Source organism: Vigna umbellata, chromosome 3, assembly GCF_029865625.1.
Source record: "Vigna umbellata cultivar VRB3 chromosome 3, Vumbellata_1.0, whole genome shotgun sequence".
NCBI lineage: Eukaryota > Viridiplantae > Streptophyta > Magnoliopsida > Fabales > Fabaceae > Vigna > Vigna umbellata.
In genome coordinates this window covers 35,039,705-35,056,676 of record NC_142167.1, presented here as the reverse complement: position 1 = coordinate 35,056,676, position 16,972 = coordinate 35,039,705, and the positions used below count along the sequence as shown (strand labels likewise).

The following is a 16,972-nucleotide window of genomic DNA, read 5'->3' as shown; positions in this document are numbered from 1 at the left end:
TTCTAAGGGATAAATCTAAAGTTGTGATGGTGATAAGCAACGTGATCTGCTCCATGTTTTCGATTTAACACAATTTTGTGTGATACTAAATAAATACGTTCTCTAAAACCTAAACTATGATTATGACTACACTCAAAGACCATAGCCTCTCGTTTCAATTCCATTGCTCTCTACTTTTGTCTTTTCCTTTCGCATTTGCAAAATCTACTCATTATTTGTGGATACATACAAAGAAAAAAGTGCGCATGACAGATAAAAATATTTCTTTAATATAATAATTACATTTAAAATAATTTTAATTAATTAACAATATAAAAAACAACATATTTGTATTAGATGAAAATTAAAGTCCTAAGATTACTTTTCAGATCGATGACTGCTATGAAACATTGATGGAAGAGGTCCCCTGATACGTTAGGTTCGGCGTTGGGAAGCGAAAGCGACAACAACCAATTGAAAAAGGGAAATGAAACTATAATTTACCTTAAACATGTTTTTCCATTACTCTTTAGAAACAGGATTTAAATACAGTGTTTTTATTTTTAGCAATATTAAGTTTATCTTTATTAAGAATGGCGATGTTTACCAGAAGAACAGAAACTATACAACCCAATTCTCATCAACCATTGCACACACAGTAACGTAACGGATTCAAAATTTTGCATTTGATTCATGAGCAGTTGTTGAGGTATTTGTTTGTCGGTTTATATGTCAATTTAATTATGCTTCTAATTATAATTTTTCTCCAAACATTAGTTTTAATTTCTATATAGTTTTTTGTAAATTTGACATTATTATTTTTCATTATAAACATGTGTCTACAATCATTGTCATCAATTCTTTATATTGTTTTCAACTGATATTCGTGTTTTAGACAATTAACTGGATTTCATTTGTACGTTTGATTACTTATTCTTTCTAATTTCATCACCTTTTACTTCATCTCTTCAATTCAGTATTTCTGATCCTTCAATGGATTTCATTAAAGAATTTAAGTTGGCTAATTTCATCAATAATTTAAATATAAATTTATTTTTTAATTTTTTTTAAACATATATGGGGAAATGATTCTTGATGAGACATATGAGTTAGAACCACAAAAGCACTTAAATAAGGATGAGGTGAGGATATCTGGGTGGACTTGGAAATTGGGGGATTCATTTGGAATAATGCGAAGAAAATGAATGGAGAGTTAAATACATTGTTGTAATTGAAACTGACATTGTTTACTTCGATGAAAAAATAGCAAAAATAAATACAAAGTTTATTGATGTATTTAATTAATTAGACTGAATTAATAAAATTGTTTCCTTGTTTTTTAATATAATGTTAAAATTGTTATTAAATGTATTTTTAAAATATATTTTTTTAGAAAAAAAAATTTTAAAAGTATTATTGATTTAAATATATAATTTATTAATTGACTAATTTACAGGTCTTTAAACTGGATTTGGTTACTGTTGTGATTGAGTAGGCTCAGGTAGGAAGAGGAATGATAGGTGAGGCTCAAATTTTTGGTCAAAACTGAACCACAGACGACAATAGATTTTGTTATTTTCAAATACATTTTAGTGTTGGATAAAACAAGTTATAAATTGTGTAATTGTTGAAAATATATGAATAAGTTAAACACGGTATAAGATAAAATATGTTTTAAAGTTCTTAATTAAGTACGATGAAAAGTTAAATTTCTTGTTTGTTTATGACGTATAAATAGAAAATTTATAGTTTTATTTTCTTCGATTCCCAGCCTAATTCATGCACATGTAATATTAAGTGTTGTTTTTTTTTAATCACAAATTACTTTACTCTTTAAAATGAGTTCTCCGTTTTGACACTAACAATATGCAAGATAACCTTGATCCGAACACAAATATTGTTTAAAGTGGTCTTCAACATTATTTTTGTTAATGATTTTACCTATTTCAATCTGTATTTGGTGCTGCTTAAATTCAATTGTAAAAACTAATTTCGTTTGAACTTCTTTCCTTCCAATTTTTCTTATTTTAAGCCAATTTTTTGTGGCTAATAAATATTAATTACATTATAAATCTAGACTAATAAAAAAAATGTTTAAAATATTGATTTTAAAAGTGGTTAAATAAATATAATAAATTAATTAAATAATAGAAGAAAATTAGATGTTATAATTCTCTTAGAAAAAAATAATTATAACCTCAAGATAAATAGTTATTTATAATTTAGGGGCTCCAAGCCAAATCAAAAACAATATTAGAACATTTCATGCTCTAATTTAATAGGTTTCCTAAGTTATGAAATATAACATTTTGGTAACCATCATTTTTCAATACATTTATTATTTATGAATAAACTCAAACGAAATAGAGATAAATAATTGTTGTAGTATCATTTGGCAAAATCTGTGATTCTATTTTTTATTTTTTTATTTTTTTATTTTTACTTTTTGGCTATGAAATTAGTTTATCCCTATATTAATCATTTTGTATGTTTTATATTTTTAAGATTGTTCTACATATCAGGTTATTTTATTATTAAAATAAATAAATAAATTTGGAATTTTAGTTATCAAACGTACTGATATTATCTGAGTTATCAAACATACCGATGTATTTTTCTTAATAACTTTATATTTTTTTTATCATTATTAATTTTTCAATTTTTCAAAATTTTAATTATTGGCTCAAATTTAAGATTAAATACCTAAAATAAATGTTATAGAAAAAAGATTAATAAGAGAACAAATTATTTTATAGAAGAATAATAGTTTGATACTAGCATTTCCCGTGAGACAATAATTTGTAATTGAAAGCACTTATCTGTTAATATAATCACATTAATTTTTCTACAATATGTTAGAACAATTAATTTGGTTGGATAACCTATTAAAAAGTTTGCTCGTGAGTAAAAGGTCAAAGTGTGTTTTACGGCCAAAATGTCATAGTAAACAGTTTAGGAGATTTCATAAGCAAAATCATCTAAAATATTAATTTATTGTCTCTTGAGTCCTTTGGTTTACTTTATTATTTTTTAAAATTCATTTGTATATAAAATATCTAAAAGAAGGAAATTATATAACAATATATATATATATATATATATATATATATATATATATATATATATATATATAACTTTTTTTTCTATCTCATCCCAATTACTAATTATTGAAATTGTTCATTCGAAATATGTTTTGATATTATGTAACATATTGTTATCACAATTAAAAAATAAAACAAATAAAGTAAATTATATTTTTAATTTTTTTTTCACATCTTATTCATTCATCAATGGATATCGTTCAATAATCAAATCATTCATCTAATCACATCATAACAACCAAAATCAATTACATATATAATTATTTTTTTGTATTTTATCTCAATTACTAACTATTGACATTGCTCACCTAAAATATCTTTTGATACTGTGTAACACACTATTATCACATTAAAAAACAAAGCAAGGTAAGCAATTTTCAAAAATTTTCATACAATCATCCATTTTCACGTTTTTTCAAAATTTTTCATAGAATCATCTATTTTCATATTATCATTCAATAATCAAATCATTTATTTAATTACATTACAACAAACAAAATTAATTGTCTAAATCTCTCATTCCAATTAGTTATTTCTTATATCATTAAATACTCACACCATATCATCACAAATCTCATACTCTATTTTTTAAAAACTCAAATATTTATCTTTGTCATAGTATCTTCACTCATACATAGTTATACATTCTAGAGAACTAAGTTATCATAACATGATAGGATAAATTCTTGTCAAGTTGATAGAAATAATACACACTAAAAAATTTCACATCACCTAGAATAAACAATGGAATGAATGATAATAGTTATATAATGAACTTTAAGTTTATGGTTTCAAACACTCTAAGTCAAAGATACTTAAAATTTGTACTTAATTTCTTTTATATTTGGAGTTGAGTGTGCTAATTATTTTTCTTCGATTTTAGATTTTACATATTATTTTCTTGTGTTGATTATTTTTATCTTATTTATTTTATTGGTAAGATAATTCTTGAAGTAAAATTGTCAATGTTCTTTATGATAACATTATTTTTTCATCAAATTTTTATGGCCTATAAACATAATTTCTTTTCACACTGCAAGGTAGAAAAAACCTTTATCAAGATTCATCACCTTATAATTCCATTTATGTGATTCTGATACTAATAGATTCATGACCATCTTCTTCAAAATTCAAATTAAATACATTACCTACAATATCATCTCATTGAAAATAATTATGCTCGTATCATATATCAACGAAATCATTACATTTCTCATTCATGTAAGTATAAATTTTTTGCTATTCACCACAAGTAAAAATAATTAAGCACATTTTAACACTAATTTTACTTATTTAAAATTCTCTTATCACTGAGAGAGCTCACTAGCTCTCGAATAAAACAATAAAAAAATTATTATAAAAAACTCGATGAAATTACTCATTAACTCAATAAAACATATTTAAAGATCATACTACTTAATAAAATCTCGCTCATGACTATTTAAATTGTAATTAAGTGAAATGAAAAAATTGTCTCAATTAAGAATGAATTCATTCAACAACACTATATTTGTCCCACGAATAAGCTACATTGAACTATCAAACTTTTGATTAAATGAATTTTACTCGAAAAAACAATTTATTAAGATATGACAACACTTAAAATATTCGTAGTAATATTTCTTTTAAAAAATATTGTAATCCGTAAAAAAAATTATCTTCAAGCACTAAATAGTTAAAAATACCTGTGAAACATATCATGCAATAGAACAAACTGTTACATATGTTTATTTTTTTAATTAAAAATAGTATAAATGTTAATAAAAAACATATAAATAAAAAATAAATAACTATTTCAACCCGAGAGTTTTTCAAAATGGTTGTGAAGTTACCCTGTGGAGAAAATGAAAGTGATAATTATTAAACACTTTTATGAAGCAACAGTAACAATATATTTTTTTTATCATAATTGTTAAAGTTATTTTTTATGAAGCCTTTTCAATACCATAAATTTTGCGGCTGTTATTGAGAGAGAGAACAAGTTGCAAGAGGGTTGAAATGAAAAAGGTTGGTTGGAAATTGTCTGATCTTGGAAATTCTGGGAGACAAGTTTGAAAGTTGCATTGCATTATTTTGCTATTTCGTACAAATGCAGAAGCTGGACCCACTCACACTGCTGCACAAATTGACTACCACCACCGTCACCTATCCATTCTCATGCATTTATTTTACTCATTAAACCTCGTCACTTCACACTTATTTTCAACCTTTTTTTTTCTTAATTACAAATATTATTTCAATGAAATATCATGTTTCAAAAAATTTAATCAGTTTGTGTAAACAATAAAACTAAACACACAAAATGTAATTAATTTTTTTTCACTCAAAATAAATATAAAAAAAGTCAATTTGGTTAATTATGGTTCTTTCTTTCCTTATTCTATGTTCCATGTCTTGTTTGTTTCTTTGTCCCTTTGTTCTTGTCTTTCTTATACAAAAAAAGCTCATATGAGAAATACTATTTAAGTCGTGGGCAAGCATGGTATGTACGGTATACGTGCGGTGATTATAGACTGAGTGACAACAGTTCTTATACTAAGGCATAAAATCTGTGTGAAGAGCTTTTTCAATAGAGAAACGTTTCAAAAATCTTTCAGTTTTGTTTGGAACCAGAGTCGTAGAGACACGAGTCCATATAGGAACTTGTGGACTTTGCTGATCGTGACTCTTTAGCAATGATAGACGGTGAATGGTTCGACGGATGAATAACCAAAAATGTGTTACATGCTCATTGGAATAAAATATAACTATTTTTTATATTCACGAACATGGTATTTTTAATTTTTCTCTTTAACAAGAGGAATTTATCTTTTACCTTATTTGTAGGACCAACCTTTTTATTTCTGATTCCAATTTAATCAAACGCTCTCCAAATAGGAGATACTTTCTACTCGTATAAAACTCGACATGAGATAATAGAATAACATCCAAATATAATTTAATCCCTAAATTTAAAAAATAATAGATATAATCTTAATAATCCGATTATGATAAACTTTTTTATCCAATAAACTACTTTTCATATCGAGATTTGAATTATTTGAATATCAGTCTAAAATATTATTTAATTTTACTACTTATAAATTAAGAATATACATTCATTATTTTTTCTTTTCAGTTTATAAACGTAAATATATTAAAATTTAAGATAGATAGAAACATGTTAGTAAGTACAATCATATTTATCTCTATTATCGTTTAATATAAAGTAACTCTTTCATATGACAAATTTATCAAAACATCATTTCTCAAAAATAAGATTACAGTGGCCATCTGGCCATATCTACATTTTGACGACAGCATGAGCACACTTGCTAGAGAAAAGAAAAAAGTGAGAAGACATTTATACATATAAATATTGCAAAGATAGATTCTAATGCATTATACAGGTAACTTTATTCTATAGTTTTCTGATTGCCAAAAGAGTTTTTTGGCTGATTAACCCGTCACAAAAATTCCGGGCGTGGCAAGAAGACCGGACCGTTTTGTTGCGCAGATGCAACTGATTAAGGCTGTGTCTGTTTTCCGTCCGAGGAGAAAACAAGCACACACTCAGTTTTTCCCAGTTTTCTACCGGTGAACTCCTCCATCACCGGCTGAATCAAAGTTCCCTCCGAAAGACGTGACCAAAGCAGAGAGACCACCCCTGCTTGCTCCGCCACCGATGCTAAGACCGAGAAGATCACGGGTCATTGGCTGGCCCACAAATGGGGTAGAAGGGCCCATCATCACATCACTCCCACAGGGAAGCCCAAGCCCAAGGTTATCCACCACGGGCTGATTCTCTTGTTTTACTTGGCCGTTCCATTGTGCTGTTGTGGTTGCACTAATGTTAAAAACCTCGTCTTTCCCCAAGGATGACGGTGATGTCGTTGCTAAGCCTAAGCCACGGAGAAGGGAAGCACTGGAAGCACCCATTTGAGCTGCTTTTTGGAGCAATGCAGTGGCAGATAGTGCAGGCTGAGGAGATGCTGCGAAGTGGGAAGGGTCGTTGTTGGAGAGATAGAGTGGTGAGGAGAGGGAGAGGGATGTGGTTTCTCTCATATTGGTGATGGCGTTAGGGCTATCGGAGCGAGCCAAATTTGACATGAGGTTGAAGAATAAGGAAGTTGACGGTGACGGTGATTGAGAATGTGAATGAGTTGTTATTGTGGACGGTGCCAACACACTTGCAAATACAGTAGTGGAAGAACTGGAACTGGAAGGGGTGCTGCTTGTCCCGAAGCAGGTTGCTTTTGGAGACATCGGTGACAGCTTCCTTGGGTTTTCTGGAATTTCTAGTGCCAATGACCAAAAAAGGTAAACAAGGGTAAATAGTTGAGGACACAAAAACGAGGAAAAGGAATTAAAACAAAAGTAGCAAAAACAGAGTTCAAACTTAAAAAGAAAAGTAAGCTTTTTAGGTTTTAAATGATTATAGATAATTATATAGTGAGGGAGTTAAAAAGCTTGAAATTGAATATGCATGGAGCAAAAAGTGAAGCAATTATAGAGTTCTACCGCTTCCACGTTTTAATGTTCTTTTTTGTTGTTGGAAAGATGCAGCTATGGTGCCTGGTTACTAAATTTTATCCTGGAACTTGTTGGCACATGTGTATCACGCAGGAGAGTACCCAAAGTAACATTATTTTTTTTCATATGAAATTAAAGTTAATAAGGATAATTTCGAAAGAAATCATGGGTTAAGAAACACGTTTGATTTCTATTAAATCTAAAACATAATTGTTTAGCTAACGAAATAAAAAAAATATGGAATTTGTAAAGAAATATTAATTAGAGTAGATCCCATCCTTATCTCTTCTGCAGACCCATCCTACCGACCCTTTGCTGGGATTGGCACTATCCACTACAGCTAGACTTGTCGTTTGTCGAACAAACAGAAGAAAACAAAAATGTCAAAAAAAAAACTGCATCTGTACGACGAGACAAAAAACTCATCCTCCCAATTCAAATCATGCCGGCCTCATGCTTAAAACTTATAAGCTACATTATTATATATATTTATCTTAAATATTTCCAGTTAAAAAGTTGACGAGAGTCTGAAAATGTTTCTGAAAAGTTCACAAAGGTTGAACCTACGAAAAACAGAAAGCGAAATACTTAGCAGCACAACTACGTACCTGAGCTCTGAATGGACAAGGTTGGAGACACCACAGACGCAGCGGGAGTAAGTGGAGGCGCAGGGGGCGAAGAACCCAAATCAGCGTTGCTAGTGCTAACATTCTGGGCCTGGGCCTGTGCCTGGTCTTGGACCTGGGTCCTGGCGCTCTCTTGCGCTAATACATCGCAGAATGCTCTGTGCGTGATGAAACTATCCCTCCTTCAAGAACATAAGCATTACTGTTAGTGACATTGCGTAGAGGAAAATTGAAATAAAAGTAGATAACAAAAGAGAAGAGTTTTTCTTTTGGTTCTGATACCTAGAGAACAAGGTGCCGCAGTCGCAGCGGTACTCTCTGCTGCCACAAGTTTTTGTATGGGCTTTCCAGTCCGACTGTACAGCGTATTTCTTAGAGCAGCGTTCGCATTTCCACTTTTTCTCGCCGTGTTTTCTGCAGAAGTGCTTCTTGATGCCGGTGAGGTCGCCCAGCGCCCTGGTGGGGTTGTGGTGGACGCACGAAGGCTCGGGACACACGTACGCCTTCTTCCGCGGTTCCTTGCTCCCCCGCTGCCGCAGCTTCCACGGCAAGTTGTGACCGCGCCGGTGAAGCTGCAGGTTTTGATCGCGCTGGAACCCTTTGTTACAGATCTCGCAGACGAAACGGTTCGTGGCCAACAGTGTCTTCGGTGACAAAGCAATCACTTCAGCATCTGGATCTGAAAAAATAAAAAATAAAAACGCGCAAAATCCAAAACAAGGAATATTCATGAAGTCACTCAAACTGAATATTTTTATTATATGTATAAGACATGAAAATTATGGTTAAACAAATTGAAAGTAAATGAATAAGCATGAATATACCTGGCATTCCAGGGAGGTTTCGCTTCCGCTTGGGAGGTGGCAGAGGTTGTGGTTGTGCTGCGATTTCAGAAGCTGAAGAATGTGTGAATGGTGAAGGATTCTGAGGCTCCGCCATGGTTGTTTTATTTACTAAGATGAACTGAAGAATCCCTCTGAGAGTTTCTCTTAGAATTACTTTGCCCTTTTTGTAGGAATTATTTGTTTCCTTCCCAAAGAGAAGTGGTGGTTTTCCTTTCCGCCGCAGTTTACGAAGGCCAAGGCCCTCTCAGGCGGCACACACGGTGGAGGAAGTTATAGAAGAGAGAGAGGGAGAAATTATTTGAAACGAGGATGATATGTCATGTATTGGAAATACTAACCAGGCTAAAGCGGCACAAGCTAACCATGGTTAAGCTGCTAGGGAGACAGAACTGTTCAGAAGGTTTCTATCGAAGAAAACAAAAATAAAATCTCTAACCTCTGTATTTACTTTATTAGTAATTAAGGAATTGACATAGAAACTACTTTAAAAATACATAAAAAGTTAAGATACAAGGTTATGTTGATCATATTCTTTGTAATATTTTTACAGAGATAGGATATAACGTGGGCGCCAAGTTTTCCGTGGAAAATAAAAAATGTGAATCCCACCGTCCACGTGTTAGAAGAACCGGGTTCATGACCTTTGTCGGGGAGCAAAACCTTCTGGCGGTGCTTGTCGTGTAGTCTAATGAGTATCCATATATCACAACAAATATTTTATTTATTTATTATTTATCACAAATTGTGTCTCCACTTAAAAACTCAGGAATACTTAACACAAATTGTTTGTTTCATGTTATATACAATTATTATCATCACTACGTTCTCATAACACCATGATGGTTGTCAATTCTTAACCAACAATAGGATTGTGTAATAAGTGATAAATGACAAATATTTCCAACACTTTCTTTCATTACAAGTACATGCTACAAAATTCTTCCTTCATTTAGAAATAGACTATATCTATTAACTTTTTATAAATCTCAAATGGGGTATTTATTTCTTTGAAAAGAAAAATAATATCAAGTATAGTGGTGAAAACTTAATTTTGGTCTAACAAGGAAGAAGCATGTAAAAAGACATCTTGGGGATCTACAATTTTAAATAAAATCAGTGACACTTTAGTTAAAACTTTCATAAATAGTATTAAATCTTAAGCTTTAAATTTATGAATAAAATTTAAAATATATTGTGTGTATTGACTTGTAACATCATAACTCTACATATGTAGAATTAAAATTTGACTAGTCTTGAAGTCACGTGCAAATATTTTGACAATTAAGTAAGATGTGTATAAAGTGTAACATGCTGAAAGAAAGATAATTGTAGAGTGTAACATTGAGATAGTGTCTTTAATGCATGTTGGTTACTTTTATTTATTTTTTTCATAAAGAAGAAATAATAATGAGATATCCCGATACTATAATATTAATGTTAATGATATGTTGAGACCTAAAATTAGAACTTATTTAAGCCGGGCATTTCAGCGTATTAATGTCATTATAAAATATGAATGTTATGATAGAAATAGCTAATAATAGGTTGATTTTTAAGACCAATTACTTTTTATTTTTCAAAGATGTCATGATTATGATGGTAAAGGTCAAGGGCATTTTGGTCATCTTAGATACTTATTACAATTAAACTTTATTGACTTGTATTGCACTTCACCATAAACACCATTCTAAAGTTAAAATTATCCTGGAGACAGTCAACTGAAACCTTCCATTTTAGATTTTACATTTTTAGAGTATATTATAAAGTTTTTAAATAAATTACTGCATTAATTGTATTAATTCTTTAGCTAAAATTTAAATTTAAGATTTTTAATTTTATTTTAAAAAGTAGACTTTTAATATTTTATTACAATGAAAAAATTAATATTTAAAAAAAATAAAACCTATATTTTTAAACTTATTTTGATTAATTTCAAATAAAAATATACTCAAAGTAATTATAATTAAAAATATGACTGACTGCACAAATTTGTTTGAGATGTATCCATTCCCACACACTTTTCAGATATTTACCAAAAAGAACCTTAAAATGACGTCAAATTTCAAATGGATTTTAGGATAGCTTTTAGGCATGACAGTTTCATATTTTTTTTTTTTAGTTTTTACTTAACTTTTTAATGAAATAAATGTAATTATTTCTATAATCATTTTGTAGACAAATCATTATTTTTACAAAGACTCGCCTTAAATCTCCAAGTTTTATTACAAATATTTGTATTTCAAATAATATTATAAATTTATTAAAAATACCTACAAGATTTTATTTTGAAAAAATAGATCAAAATTATTATTATTAATAATAACAAATAGTAACTAGTTAAAAATAAAATATAATACAATTTAATATATATATTTGTAAAAGTAATATTGAGAAGTTATGTAACATTTAAATAAAAATAATATTTATCTCTTTTCAAATAAAAAATTTGATTAATTAATTACGTTATAAAATAAATTAGTTTTCATTTATTAAATAATAAAATTATTTTAATAAAACATTATATGAAATAAAGTTGCTAAATATTTTAAATTATATAAATATAAGGTTTAGATGTGTAAACACAACTACTTACACCAAATCTTAACTTACTTTTTATATTAGGTAATCAGAGTAGTTAACTATAATTAATTTCTGCTTTGATGAAGAGTGATAATTTTAATTTAGAAATAAAAATAGTTTTCAATATTATAACTATGAAATTAATGTTGTGTTCACGTTGGAGATGATTTGGGAGAGAGTGACTAAATGAATTTGAGGGAATTTTAAGGTAAAATTTGTTGTGTTTACTTGAATGGATTTGGAGGTAATTGAAAGTGAATTTAGAGGTAAAGTTTGTGAAAATTAGTATAGGATTTGATTGATGTGATAGATAAAAAAATTGTTTAATTAGTAAAAATTAAATATTACCAAAATGCTCCTAATTATTAAAATAATATAAAATGATAATTGTTAATGTTATATTTAATTGTAGAAATATTCATAAAAAATAAAAAGTAAAAAATTAATGATTAAAGTAAATTTAAAAAATGTAAAAAAAATTATAAATTAGTAAAATAACTTTTTTTAAATGTAATATTTGTTTGTAATAGTATTAAAGTATTTATTATAATTTTTAAATATATGAAAAATCAAACTTAGATGTAACTAAGAAAAAAAAAAACTTATTGCAGCAGCGGTGCACCATTGCTCTTGCTTCCTTGGGCGAGGGAAGACGACATTTGTTGTCTATGCGGAGAACATGGACGAAGCGGCGAGCTTCGGCAGGGGCAAGGATTGAGGTGTGTCGGGAAAGGGAAGGGTGGTGAATTGTTATTGTGCCACCTGACGTTGTTCTCGCCATGGCAGGTGCGTTTATTGGATGAACTACCAAATAGCCACACCTTTCGGCGGTGGTCGACGCAGGTGGCTGAGGAAGATGAGTGAAGCTTGCTGAATCCAAGCGTACACCATGCTGCAACGAAGGTCTGGAACCGAATCCCACAAAACTATAACCGAATACTCAGCCCATAATCGAATACAATGTTTAGCTCAATTTCTTCTGTGCAGTGAAACCAGATACAACATTTCTGGAACCGATTATACAGTTTGAAATCAAATAGCTTAATTTTTTAGGTGATATACGAAAGACAAACATGACAATGTCTTCAATTCACCCCAAATCATCTCATAAGAGCGAGTGATAGAAAATCGGATATCTCGCAGATCCGTTTGCTTCCGTTTTTTCAAATCCTCAAATGTGAACACAATTTTATCTTCATTCCTCGCTCCCAATAATGCGTAATAAGTAATTCACCTTCAAGTAACAATGTAAGTGAAGAGTCTTAAAATTAGAGATGACGTATGATTATTAATTTAAATATTTTAGATTTAAAGAAATGATTAAGGAATATATTGTTGTAAGTTGTATGATTGGTAGAAATAATTAAGAAAGGTAGTAATGATGAGAAGAGGAGGCATTGGCAGTTCCCATCAATTGATGAAATGAGAAAAGGGTTGAATTGAAGAGAAAGAAGAGAAGAGCAGCCAAAAAGATAATCAAACTCCAAATCATTACATTTTTTTTTTTCCTTTTGCCATTATTGTGCAAACTGCAAGCAAGCCAAGGGTCCCAAAACCCACCATACCTTACAGCTGTATCTCATCATCATCCCATCATCCCATCAGCCCTTTCTCTCTCTCTCTCTCCCTCCCTCAGAGAAGTACTTCAAAATATCAAATTATTTCAACTATATTTAGTATTGATAAATTTTTATAGAATATAGTTTTATCCATTCTATTATTAATCCAGCCTATAAATTAGTCAATCTCTTTTTTTTTCCTCTATATATATATATATAGAGAGAGAGAAGACATCTCTTTCTCAATGTATACATTAATTATTTTTAATAAAATGTGAATATATTATTATTTTAAAATACATTTAAAATGTGCTTTGTTGATTTTTTTTTTTATGAAGAAGAAATATGAATACATAACAATTTTTTATACCATTTTGATCTGCGCCACCAATTTATTTTTTAGAGCAATAAGTCAAAAGTATAGTTATATTATTTTAATAATTATTAGTTAAAATACATGTTTTGTATATCAATTTTTATTACTCATAACAAAAAAATACATATTCAAAAATTAATTATTAAAATATATATATAATGATATTTTATTAATCTTTATTATATATGTAATTTTAATTATAGAAAATAATATAGTTAGTTATGTTTATTGAAATGAAAATGATGAAAGAGTATAACCAATGGTGCAGTTAAAGAACACAATATCTATTAATAACTTTTAGGAGAGTGGAGAAGAATAAGGTGTGTACATATCAAAAGCAAATAAAAAAATGTTAAAAAAGTATTATTAAATAGCATAATTTCTATTAGGTTTAATGGTTTTGTTTGTCCCTATCGTTATCATTAATTTTTCACTTTTAAAAAAATGTTAACTTCGTCTAGACTTTGTGTATAGTGTGCATAGAAATTTTGCAATTAAATTTTAGGTTTTTGAGGGGAAAAATTAAATGTTAATAGAATTAGGTATTTGGAGCAAAGAAAATGAATACGAGGATTTCTATTAGAGAGAAAGAGAAGTTGAGTTTGCGATTTGGAACAAAGAAGAAGAAAATTTGTGATCAAGATTACAAAAAAAGAAGAAAATTTGTGATGAAGATTAAAAAAAAGAAGAAGAAAATTTGTGATCAAAATTACAAACAAAAGAAGTGAAACTACAAAATCAACTCTTTCCATAGCGAAAGTTGTAGCCATAAAGCGAGCTTAAAAAGAGTTAAAGCAGGGAGAGAAAAATTCAAAGCTAAAATTGAATTCATCTCCCGGGTCCACCACAAAAATCTAGTTAGCCTTTTGGGATTCTGCTTTGAACACAAAGAAAGCGAAGTGCAAAAAATTTATATTCAAGACAATCAAAACTTCCCCTCTGTGTCAATATAAAATCCAAGAAAGCAAGGCCATAAAAATCACATATTTTGAGGATCTTGTAGTAGTCTCTTACACCCATCTTAGTCCAAACTGAATTGTGAGCAAAAAAAATTGCCTTTTTATTTGTTGTTGCATGGGTAGAGAAAAGTTATATGCTTTCTTAGGTTTTGAAAGAAAAAGAAAGGGTGGGGTTTGATTATGTTGTAGGAGTTGACACATCACTACACTCTTTTGTTACACAACCACACAATTAATGTAGTCAGTGAAAAATTGACAGAATGAATTTGATTGATGCACATTAAACTAACTGTGAATGAAGCTAATACTTTTTAAAAAACGAAGATCAAATAGACATGTTACCTTGAAAATAGGAACCAACAAAGCAATTAAACCTTTATATTAATTATCTTCATAAGGGTGGAAAGGGTAAAAATTAAGAGTGAGTAAAAAATTATAACTTCATTGCCTTTCACCAAATCGAATGAAAAAAAAAATACAAATTTAAATAATATTGAATAAATTAAAGCAGATAAAATGACTATAAATGAATGAACTTTGAAAAAAAAATCAATAATACTCGACTTGACTCAATAAAGAATAAAAACACTTACTTTTAAGGTTGTTTCTTTATGTACCTCCACATCTTTTCAAAATTCCAAAATTATCCTCTGTAATAAAATTTCCTACACTCAATTTTTTGTGCTTCAACGGATTTCAAAATCTAATTTTGAAATCCATTAAAGAATTGGAGGGAGGGATAAAGCACCGATGTTTGAAAAAAATTGGTTACTATCAAACATAAAGATGAAGTGGAAGAGTACATACATAAATTTGAGATGTTAATAGGACAAGCAATGGACGTGACAAATGATCAACTGATGATATATTTTTTTGCGAGATTGCATGTTAATATCAGAAACTAGATCCGCCCAGACAATCCCAAAGATCTATTGAGAGACATGGAAATCACTAGAGATGTGGAAGGAGTTTCTAATGATGTAAGGTCTAGTGAGAGGACAACAAATAAAAGTAATTTGTATCAAAAACGTTTTCAAGGAAATAGGAAAGTGGTTTCTCGAGTAGAAACGTTAAAGAGGACTCAGACTGAATCAAGGAGTTCTAGTCATATTAGCACGGTAAAAAAGACGGAGGGGCAGTAACCTTAGACTAAGTGAGATGTTCGCATCAAGGAGAAAACAAAACAAAGGGATGTTCAAATTTACCTTACCTTGAATGAATATATTATGCGAAGAGAAGAGGACAAATATTTTCATTATGGAGGACCATATCATCTTGGTCATAAATGTTCCAATTGAGTATTAATTTTAGGAAAGAACCAAGAGAAAGAAGATAAGGATTAAAGAGGAAGGAACCATTCGTGATAATTTCCAAATTTTTACCTAGAGAACAAGGTTGTTAGGAATTCGAGAAATATTAATTAGGCTCTTAAAGTGTATGTTAGAAGAAAAGAAAGTTCAAAAATAGAAATTACAAAAACAAGTTAGCAATTTATAAAGTAGGGGTTATATTTTAAGGATAAAATTGTCCCTCCTCCTAACTGGTGGATATTTTTGTTTTAGAATAGAGCTTGTCTATTGCAGAAGGAATTTTATTTCCTGAGAAGCTGTTGAATGTTTTTTTATATTATATTTTTCCTAATTAAAATGTGATCATAGTGTAATAAGATTTGTATGATAGTTTCTTAAACTAGATTTGAAATCTGGTTTCTTGTCTCCAAGAAACCTGCCAGGAGCAGTAACAGAAGCAATTACTAAAAACAATCTGTTTTCCAACACTCCTCCCTTAATATGGTATTATATTCTTTTTTATAATTTTCTTTAACAAAATGATATTCATAATTTTTCCTTTGAAATTTTGTAATAGATATTTAATCAAAGTTATTCATTATTAAAAAACACACCCACACATCAGTCAAATAAAAAGAAAATCTTTTACAGTGAGAATTTAAAATGTTGATCTAATTTTTTCATTATCTTTAACTCATTTCTAACCTTCCATAAACCATAAAAGACAATCAATTTATACCGAGTCTTTCTTCAATGCTATGTTAATATCACACATGTTCTTATCAAAAATATAATCAAGGAGAAAAGACATCATTTAAAGAAATCATACTTATAATAATTTTAATAAATGACAATTTTTTGCAATAATAATATAAAAGAAATAATCTAAATTTACCCTAATCACTAGCCCTTATAACCTGAATAAAAGATCTAGCTGGAAGGCAATCAATTTTATACTCTCCAGCCCCACCTCCAAAAATAGATGAACCCAACCAACTGTACAAGATATTAACATTGGATGAACAAAAAATAGACACTTTATATAGGCAAATATTATTAACATACCTGACCTTCAATATTAGTGCTCTATTATTGACATGTCTTCCCTTCAACATCAATACTCTATTATTGATGAACTCTACAAAC

At 29.4% G+C, this 16,972-nt stretch overlaps 1 protein-coding gene across 1 annotated transcript; it reads right to left on the bottom strand.

The window, feature by feature from the left end:
- Positions 1-6,295: 6,295 nt before the first annotated feature.
- Positions 6,296-9,397, bottom strand: LOC124828022 (zinc finger protein GAI-ASSOCIATED FACTOR 1-like). The gene is made up of 4 exons (XM_088108509.1): positions 9,043-9,397; positions 8,501-8,897; positions 8,201-8,400; positions 6,296-7,357 (listed from the first exon to the last, which is right to left on the bottom strand). The coding sequence occupies exons 1-4, from the start codon at positions 9,155-9,157 to the stop codon at positions 6,651-6,653; spliced, it is 1,419 nt and encodes a 472-aa protein (XP_087964635.1). The 5' UTR covers positions 9,158-9,397; the 3' UTR covers positions 6,296-6,650.
- Between the last annotated feature and the right edge of the window lie 7,575 nt (positions 9,398-16,972).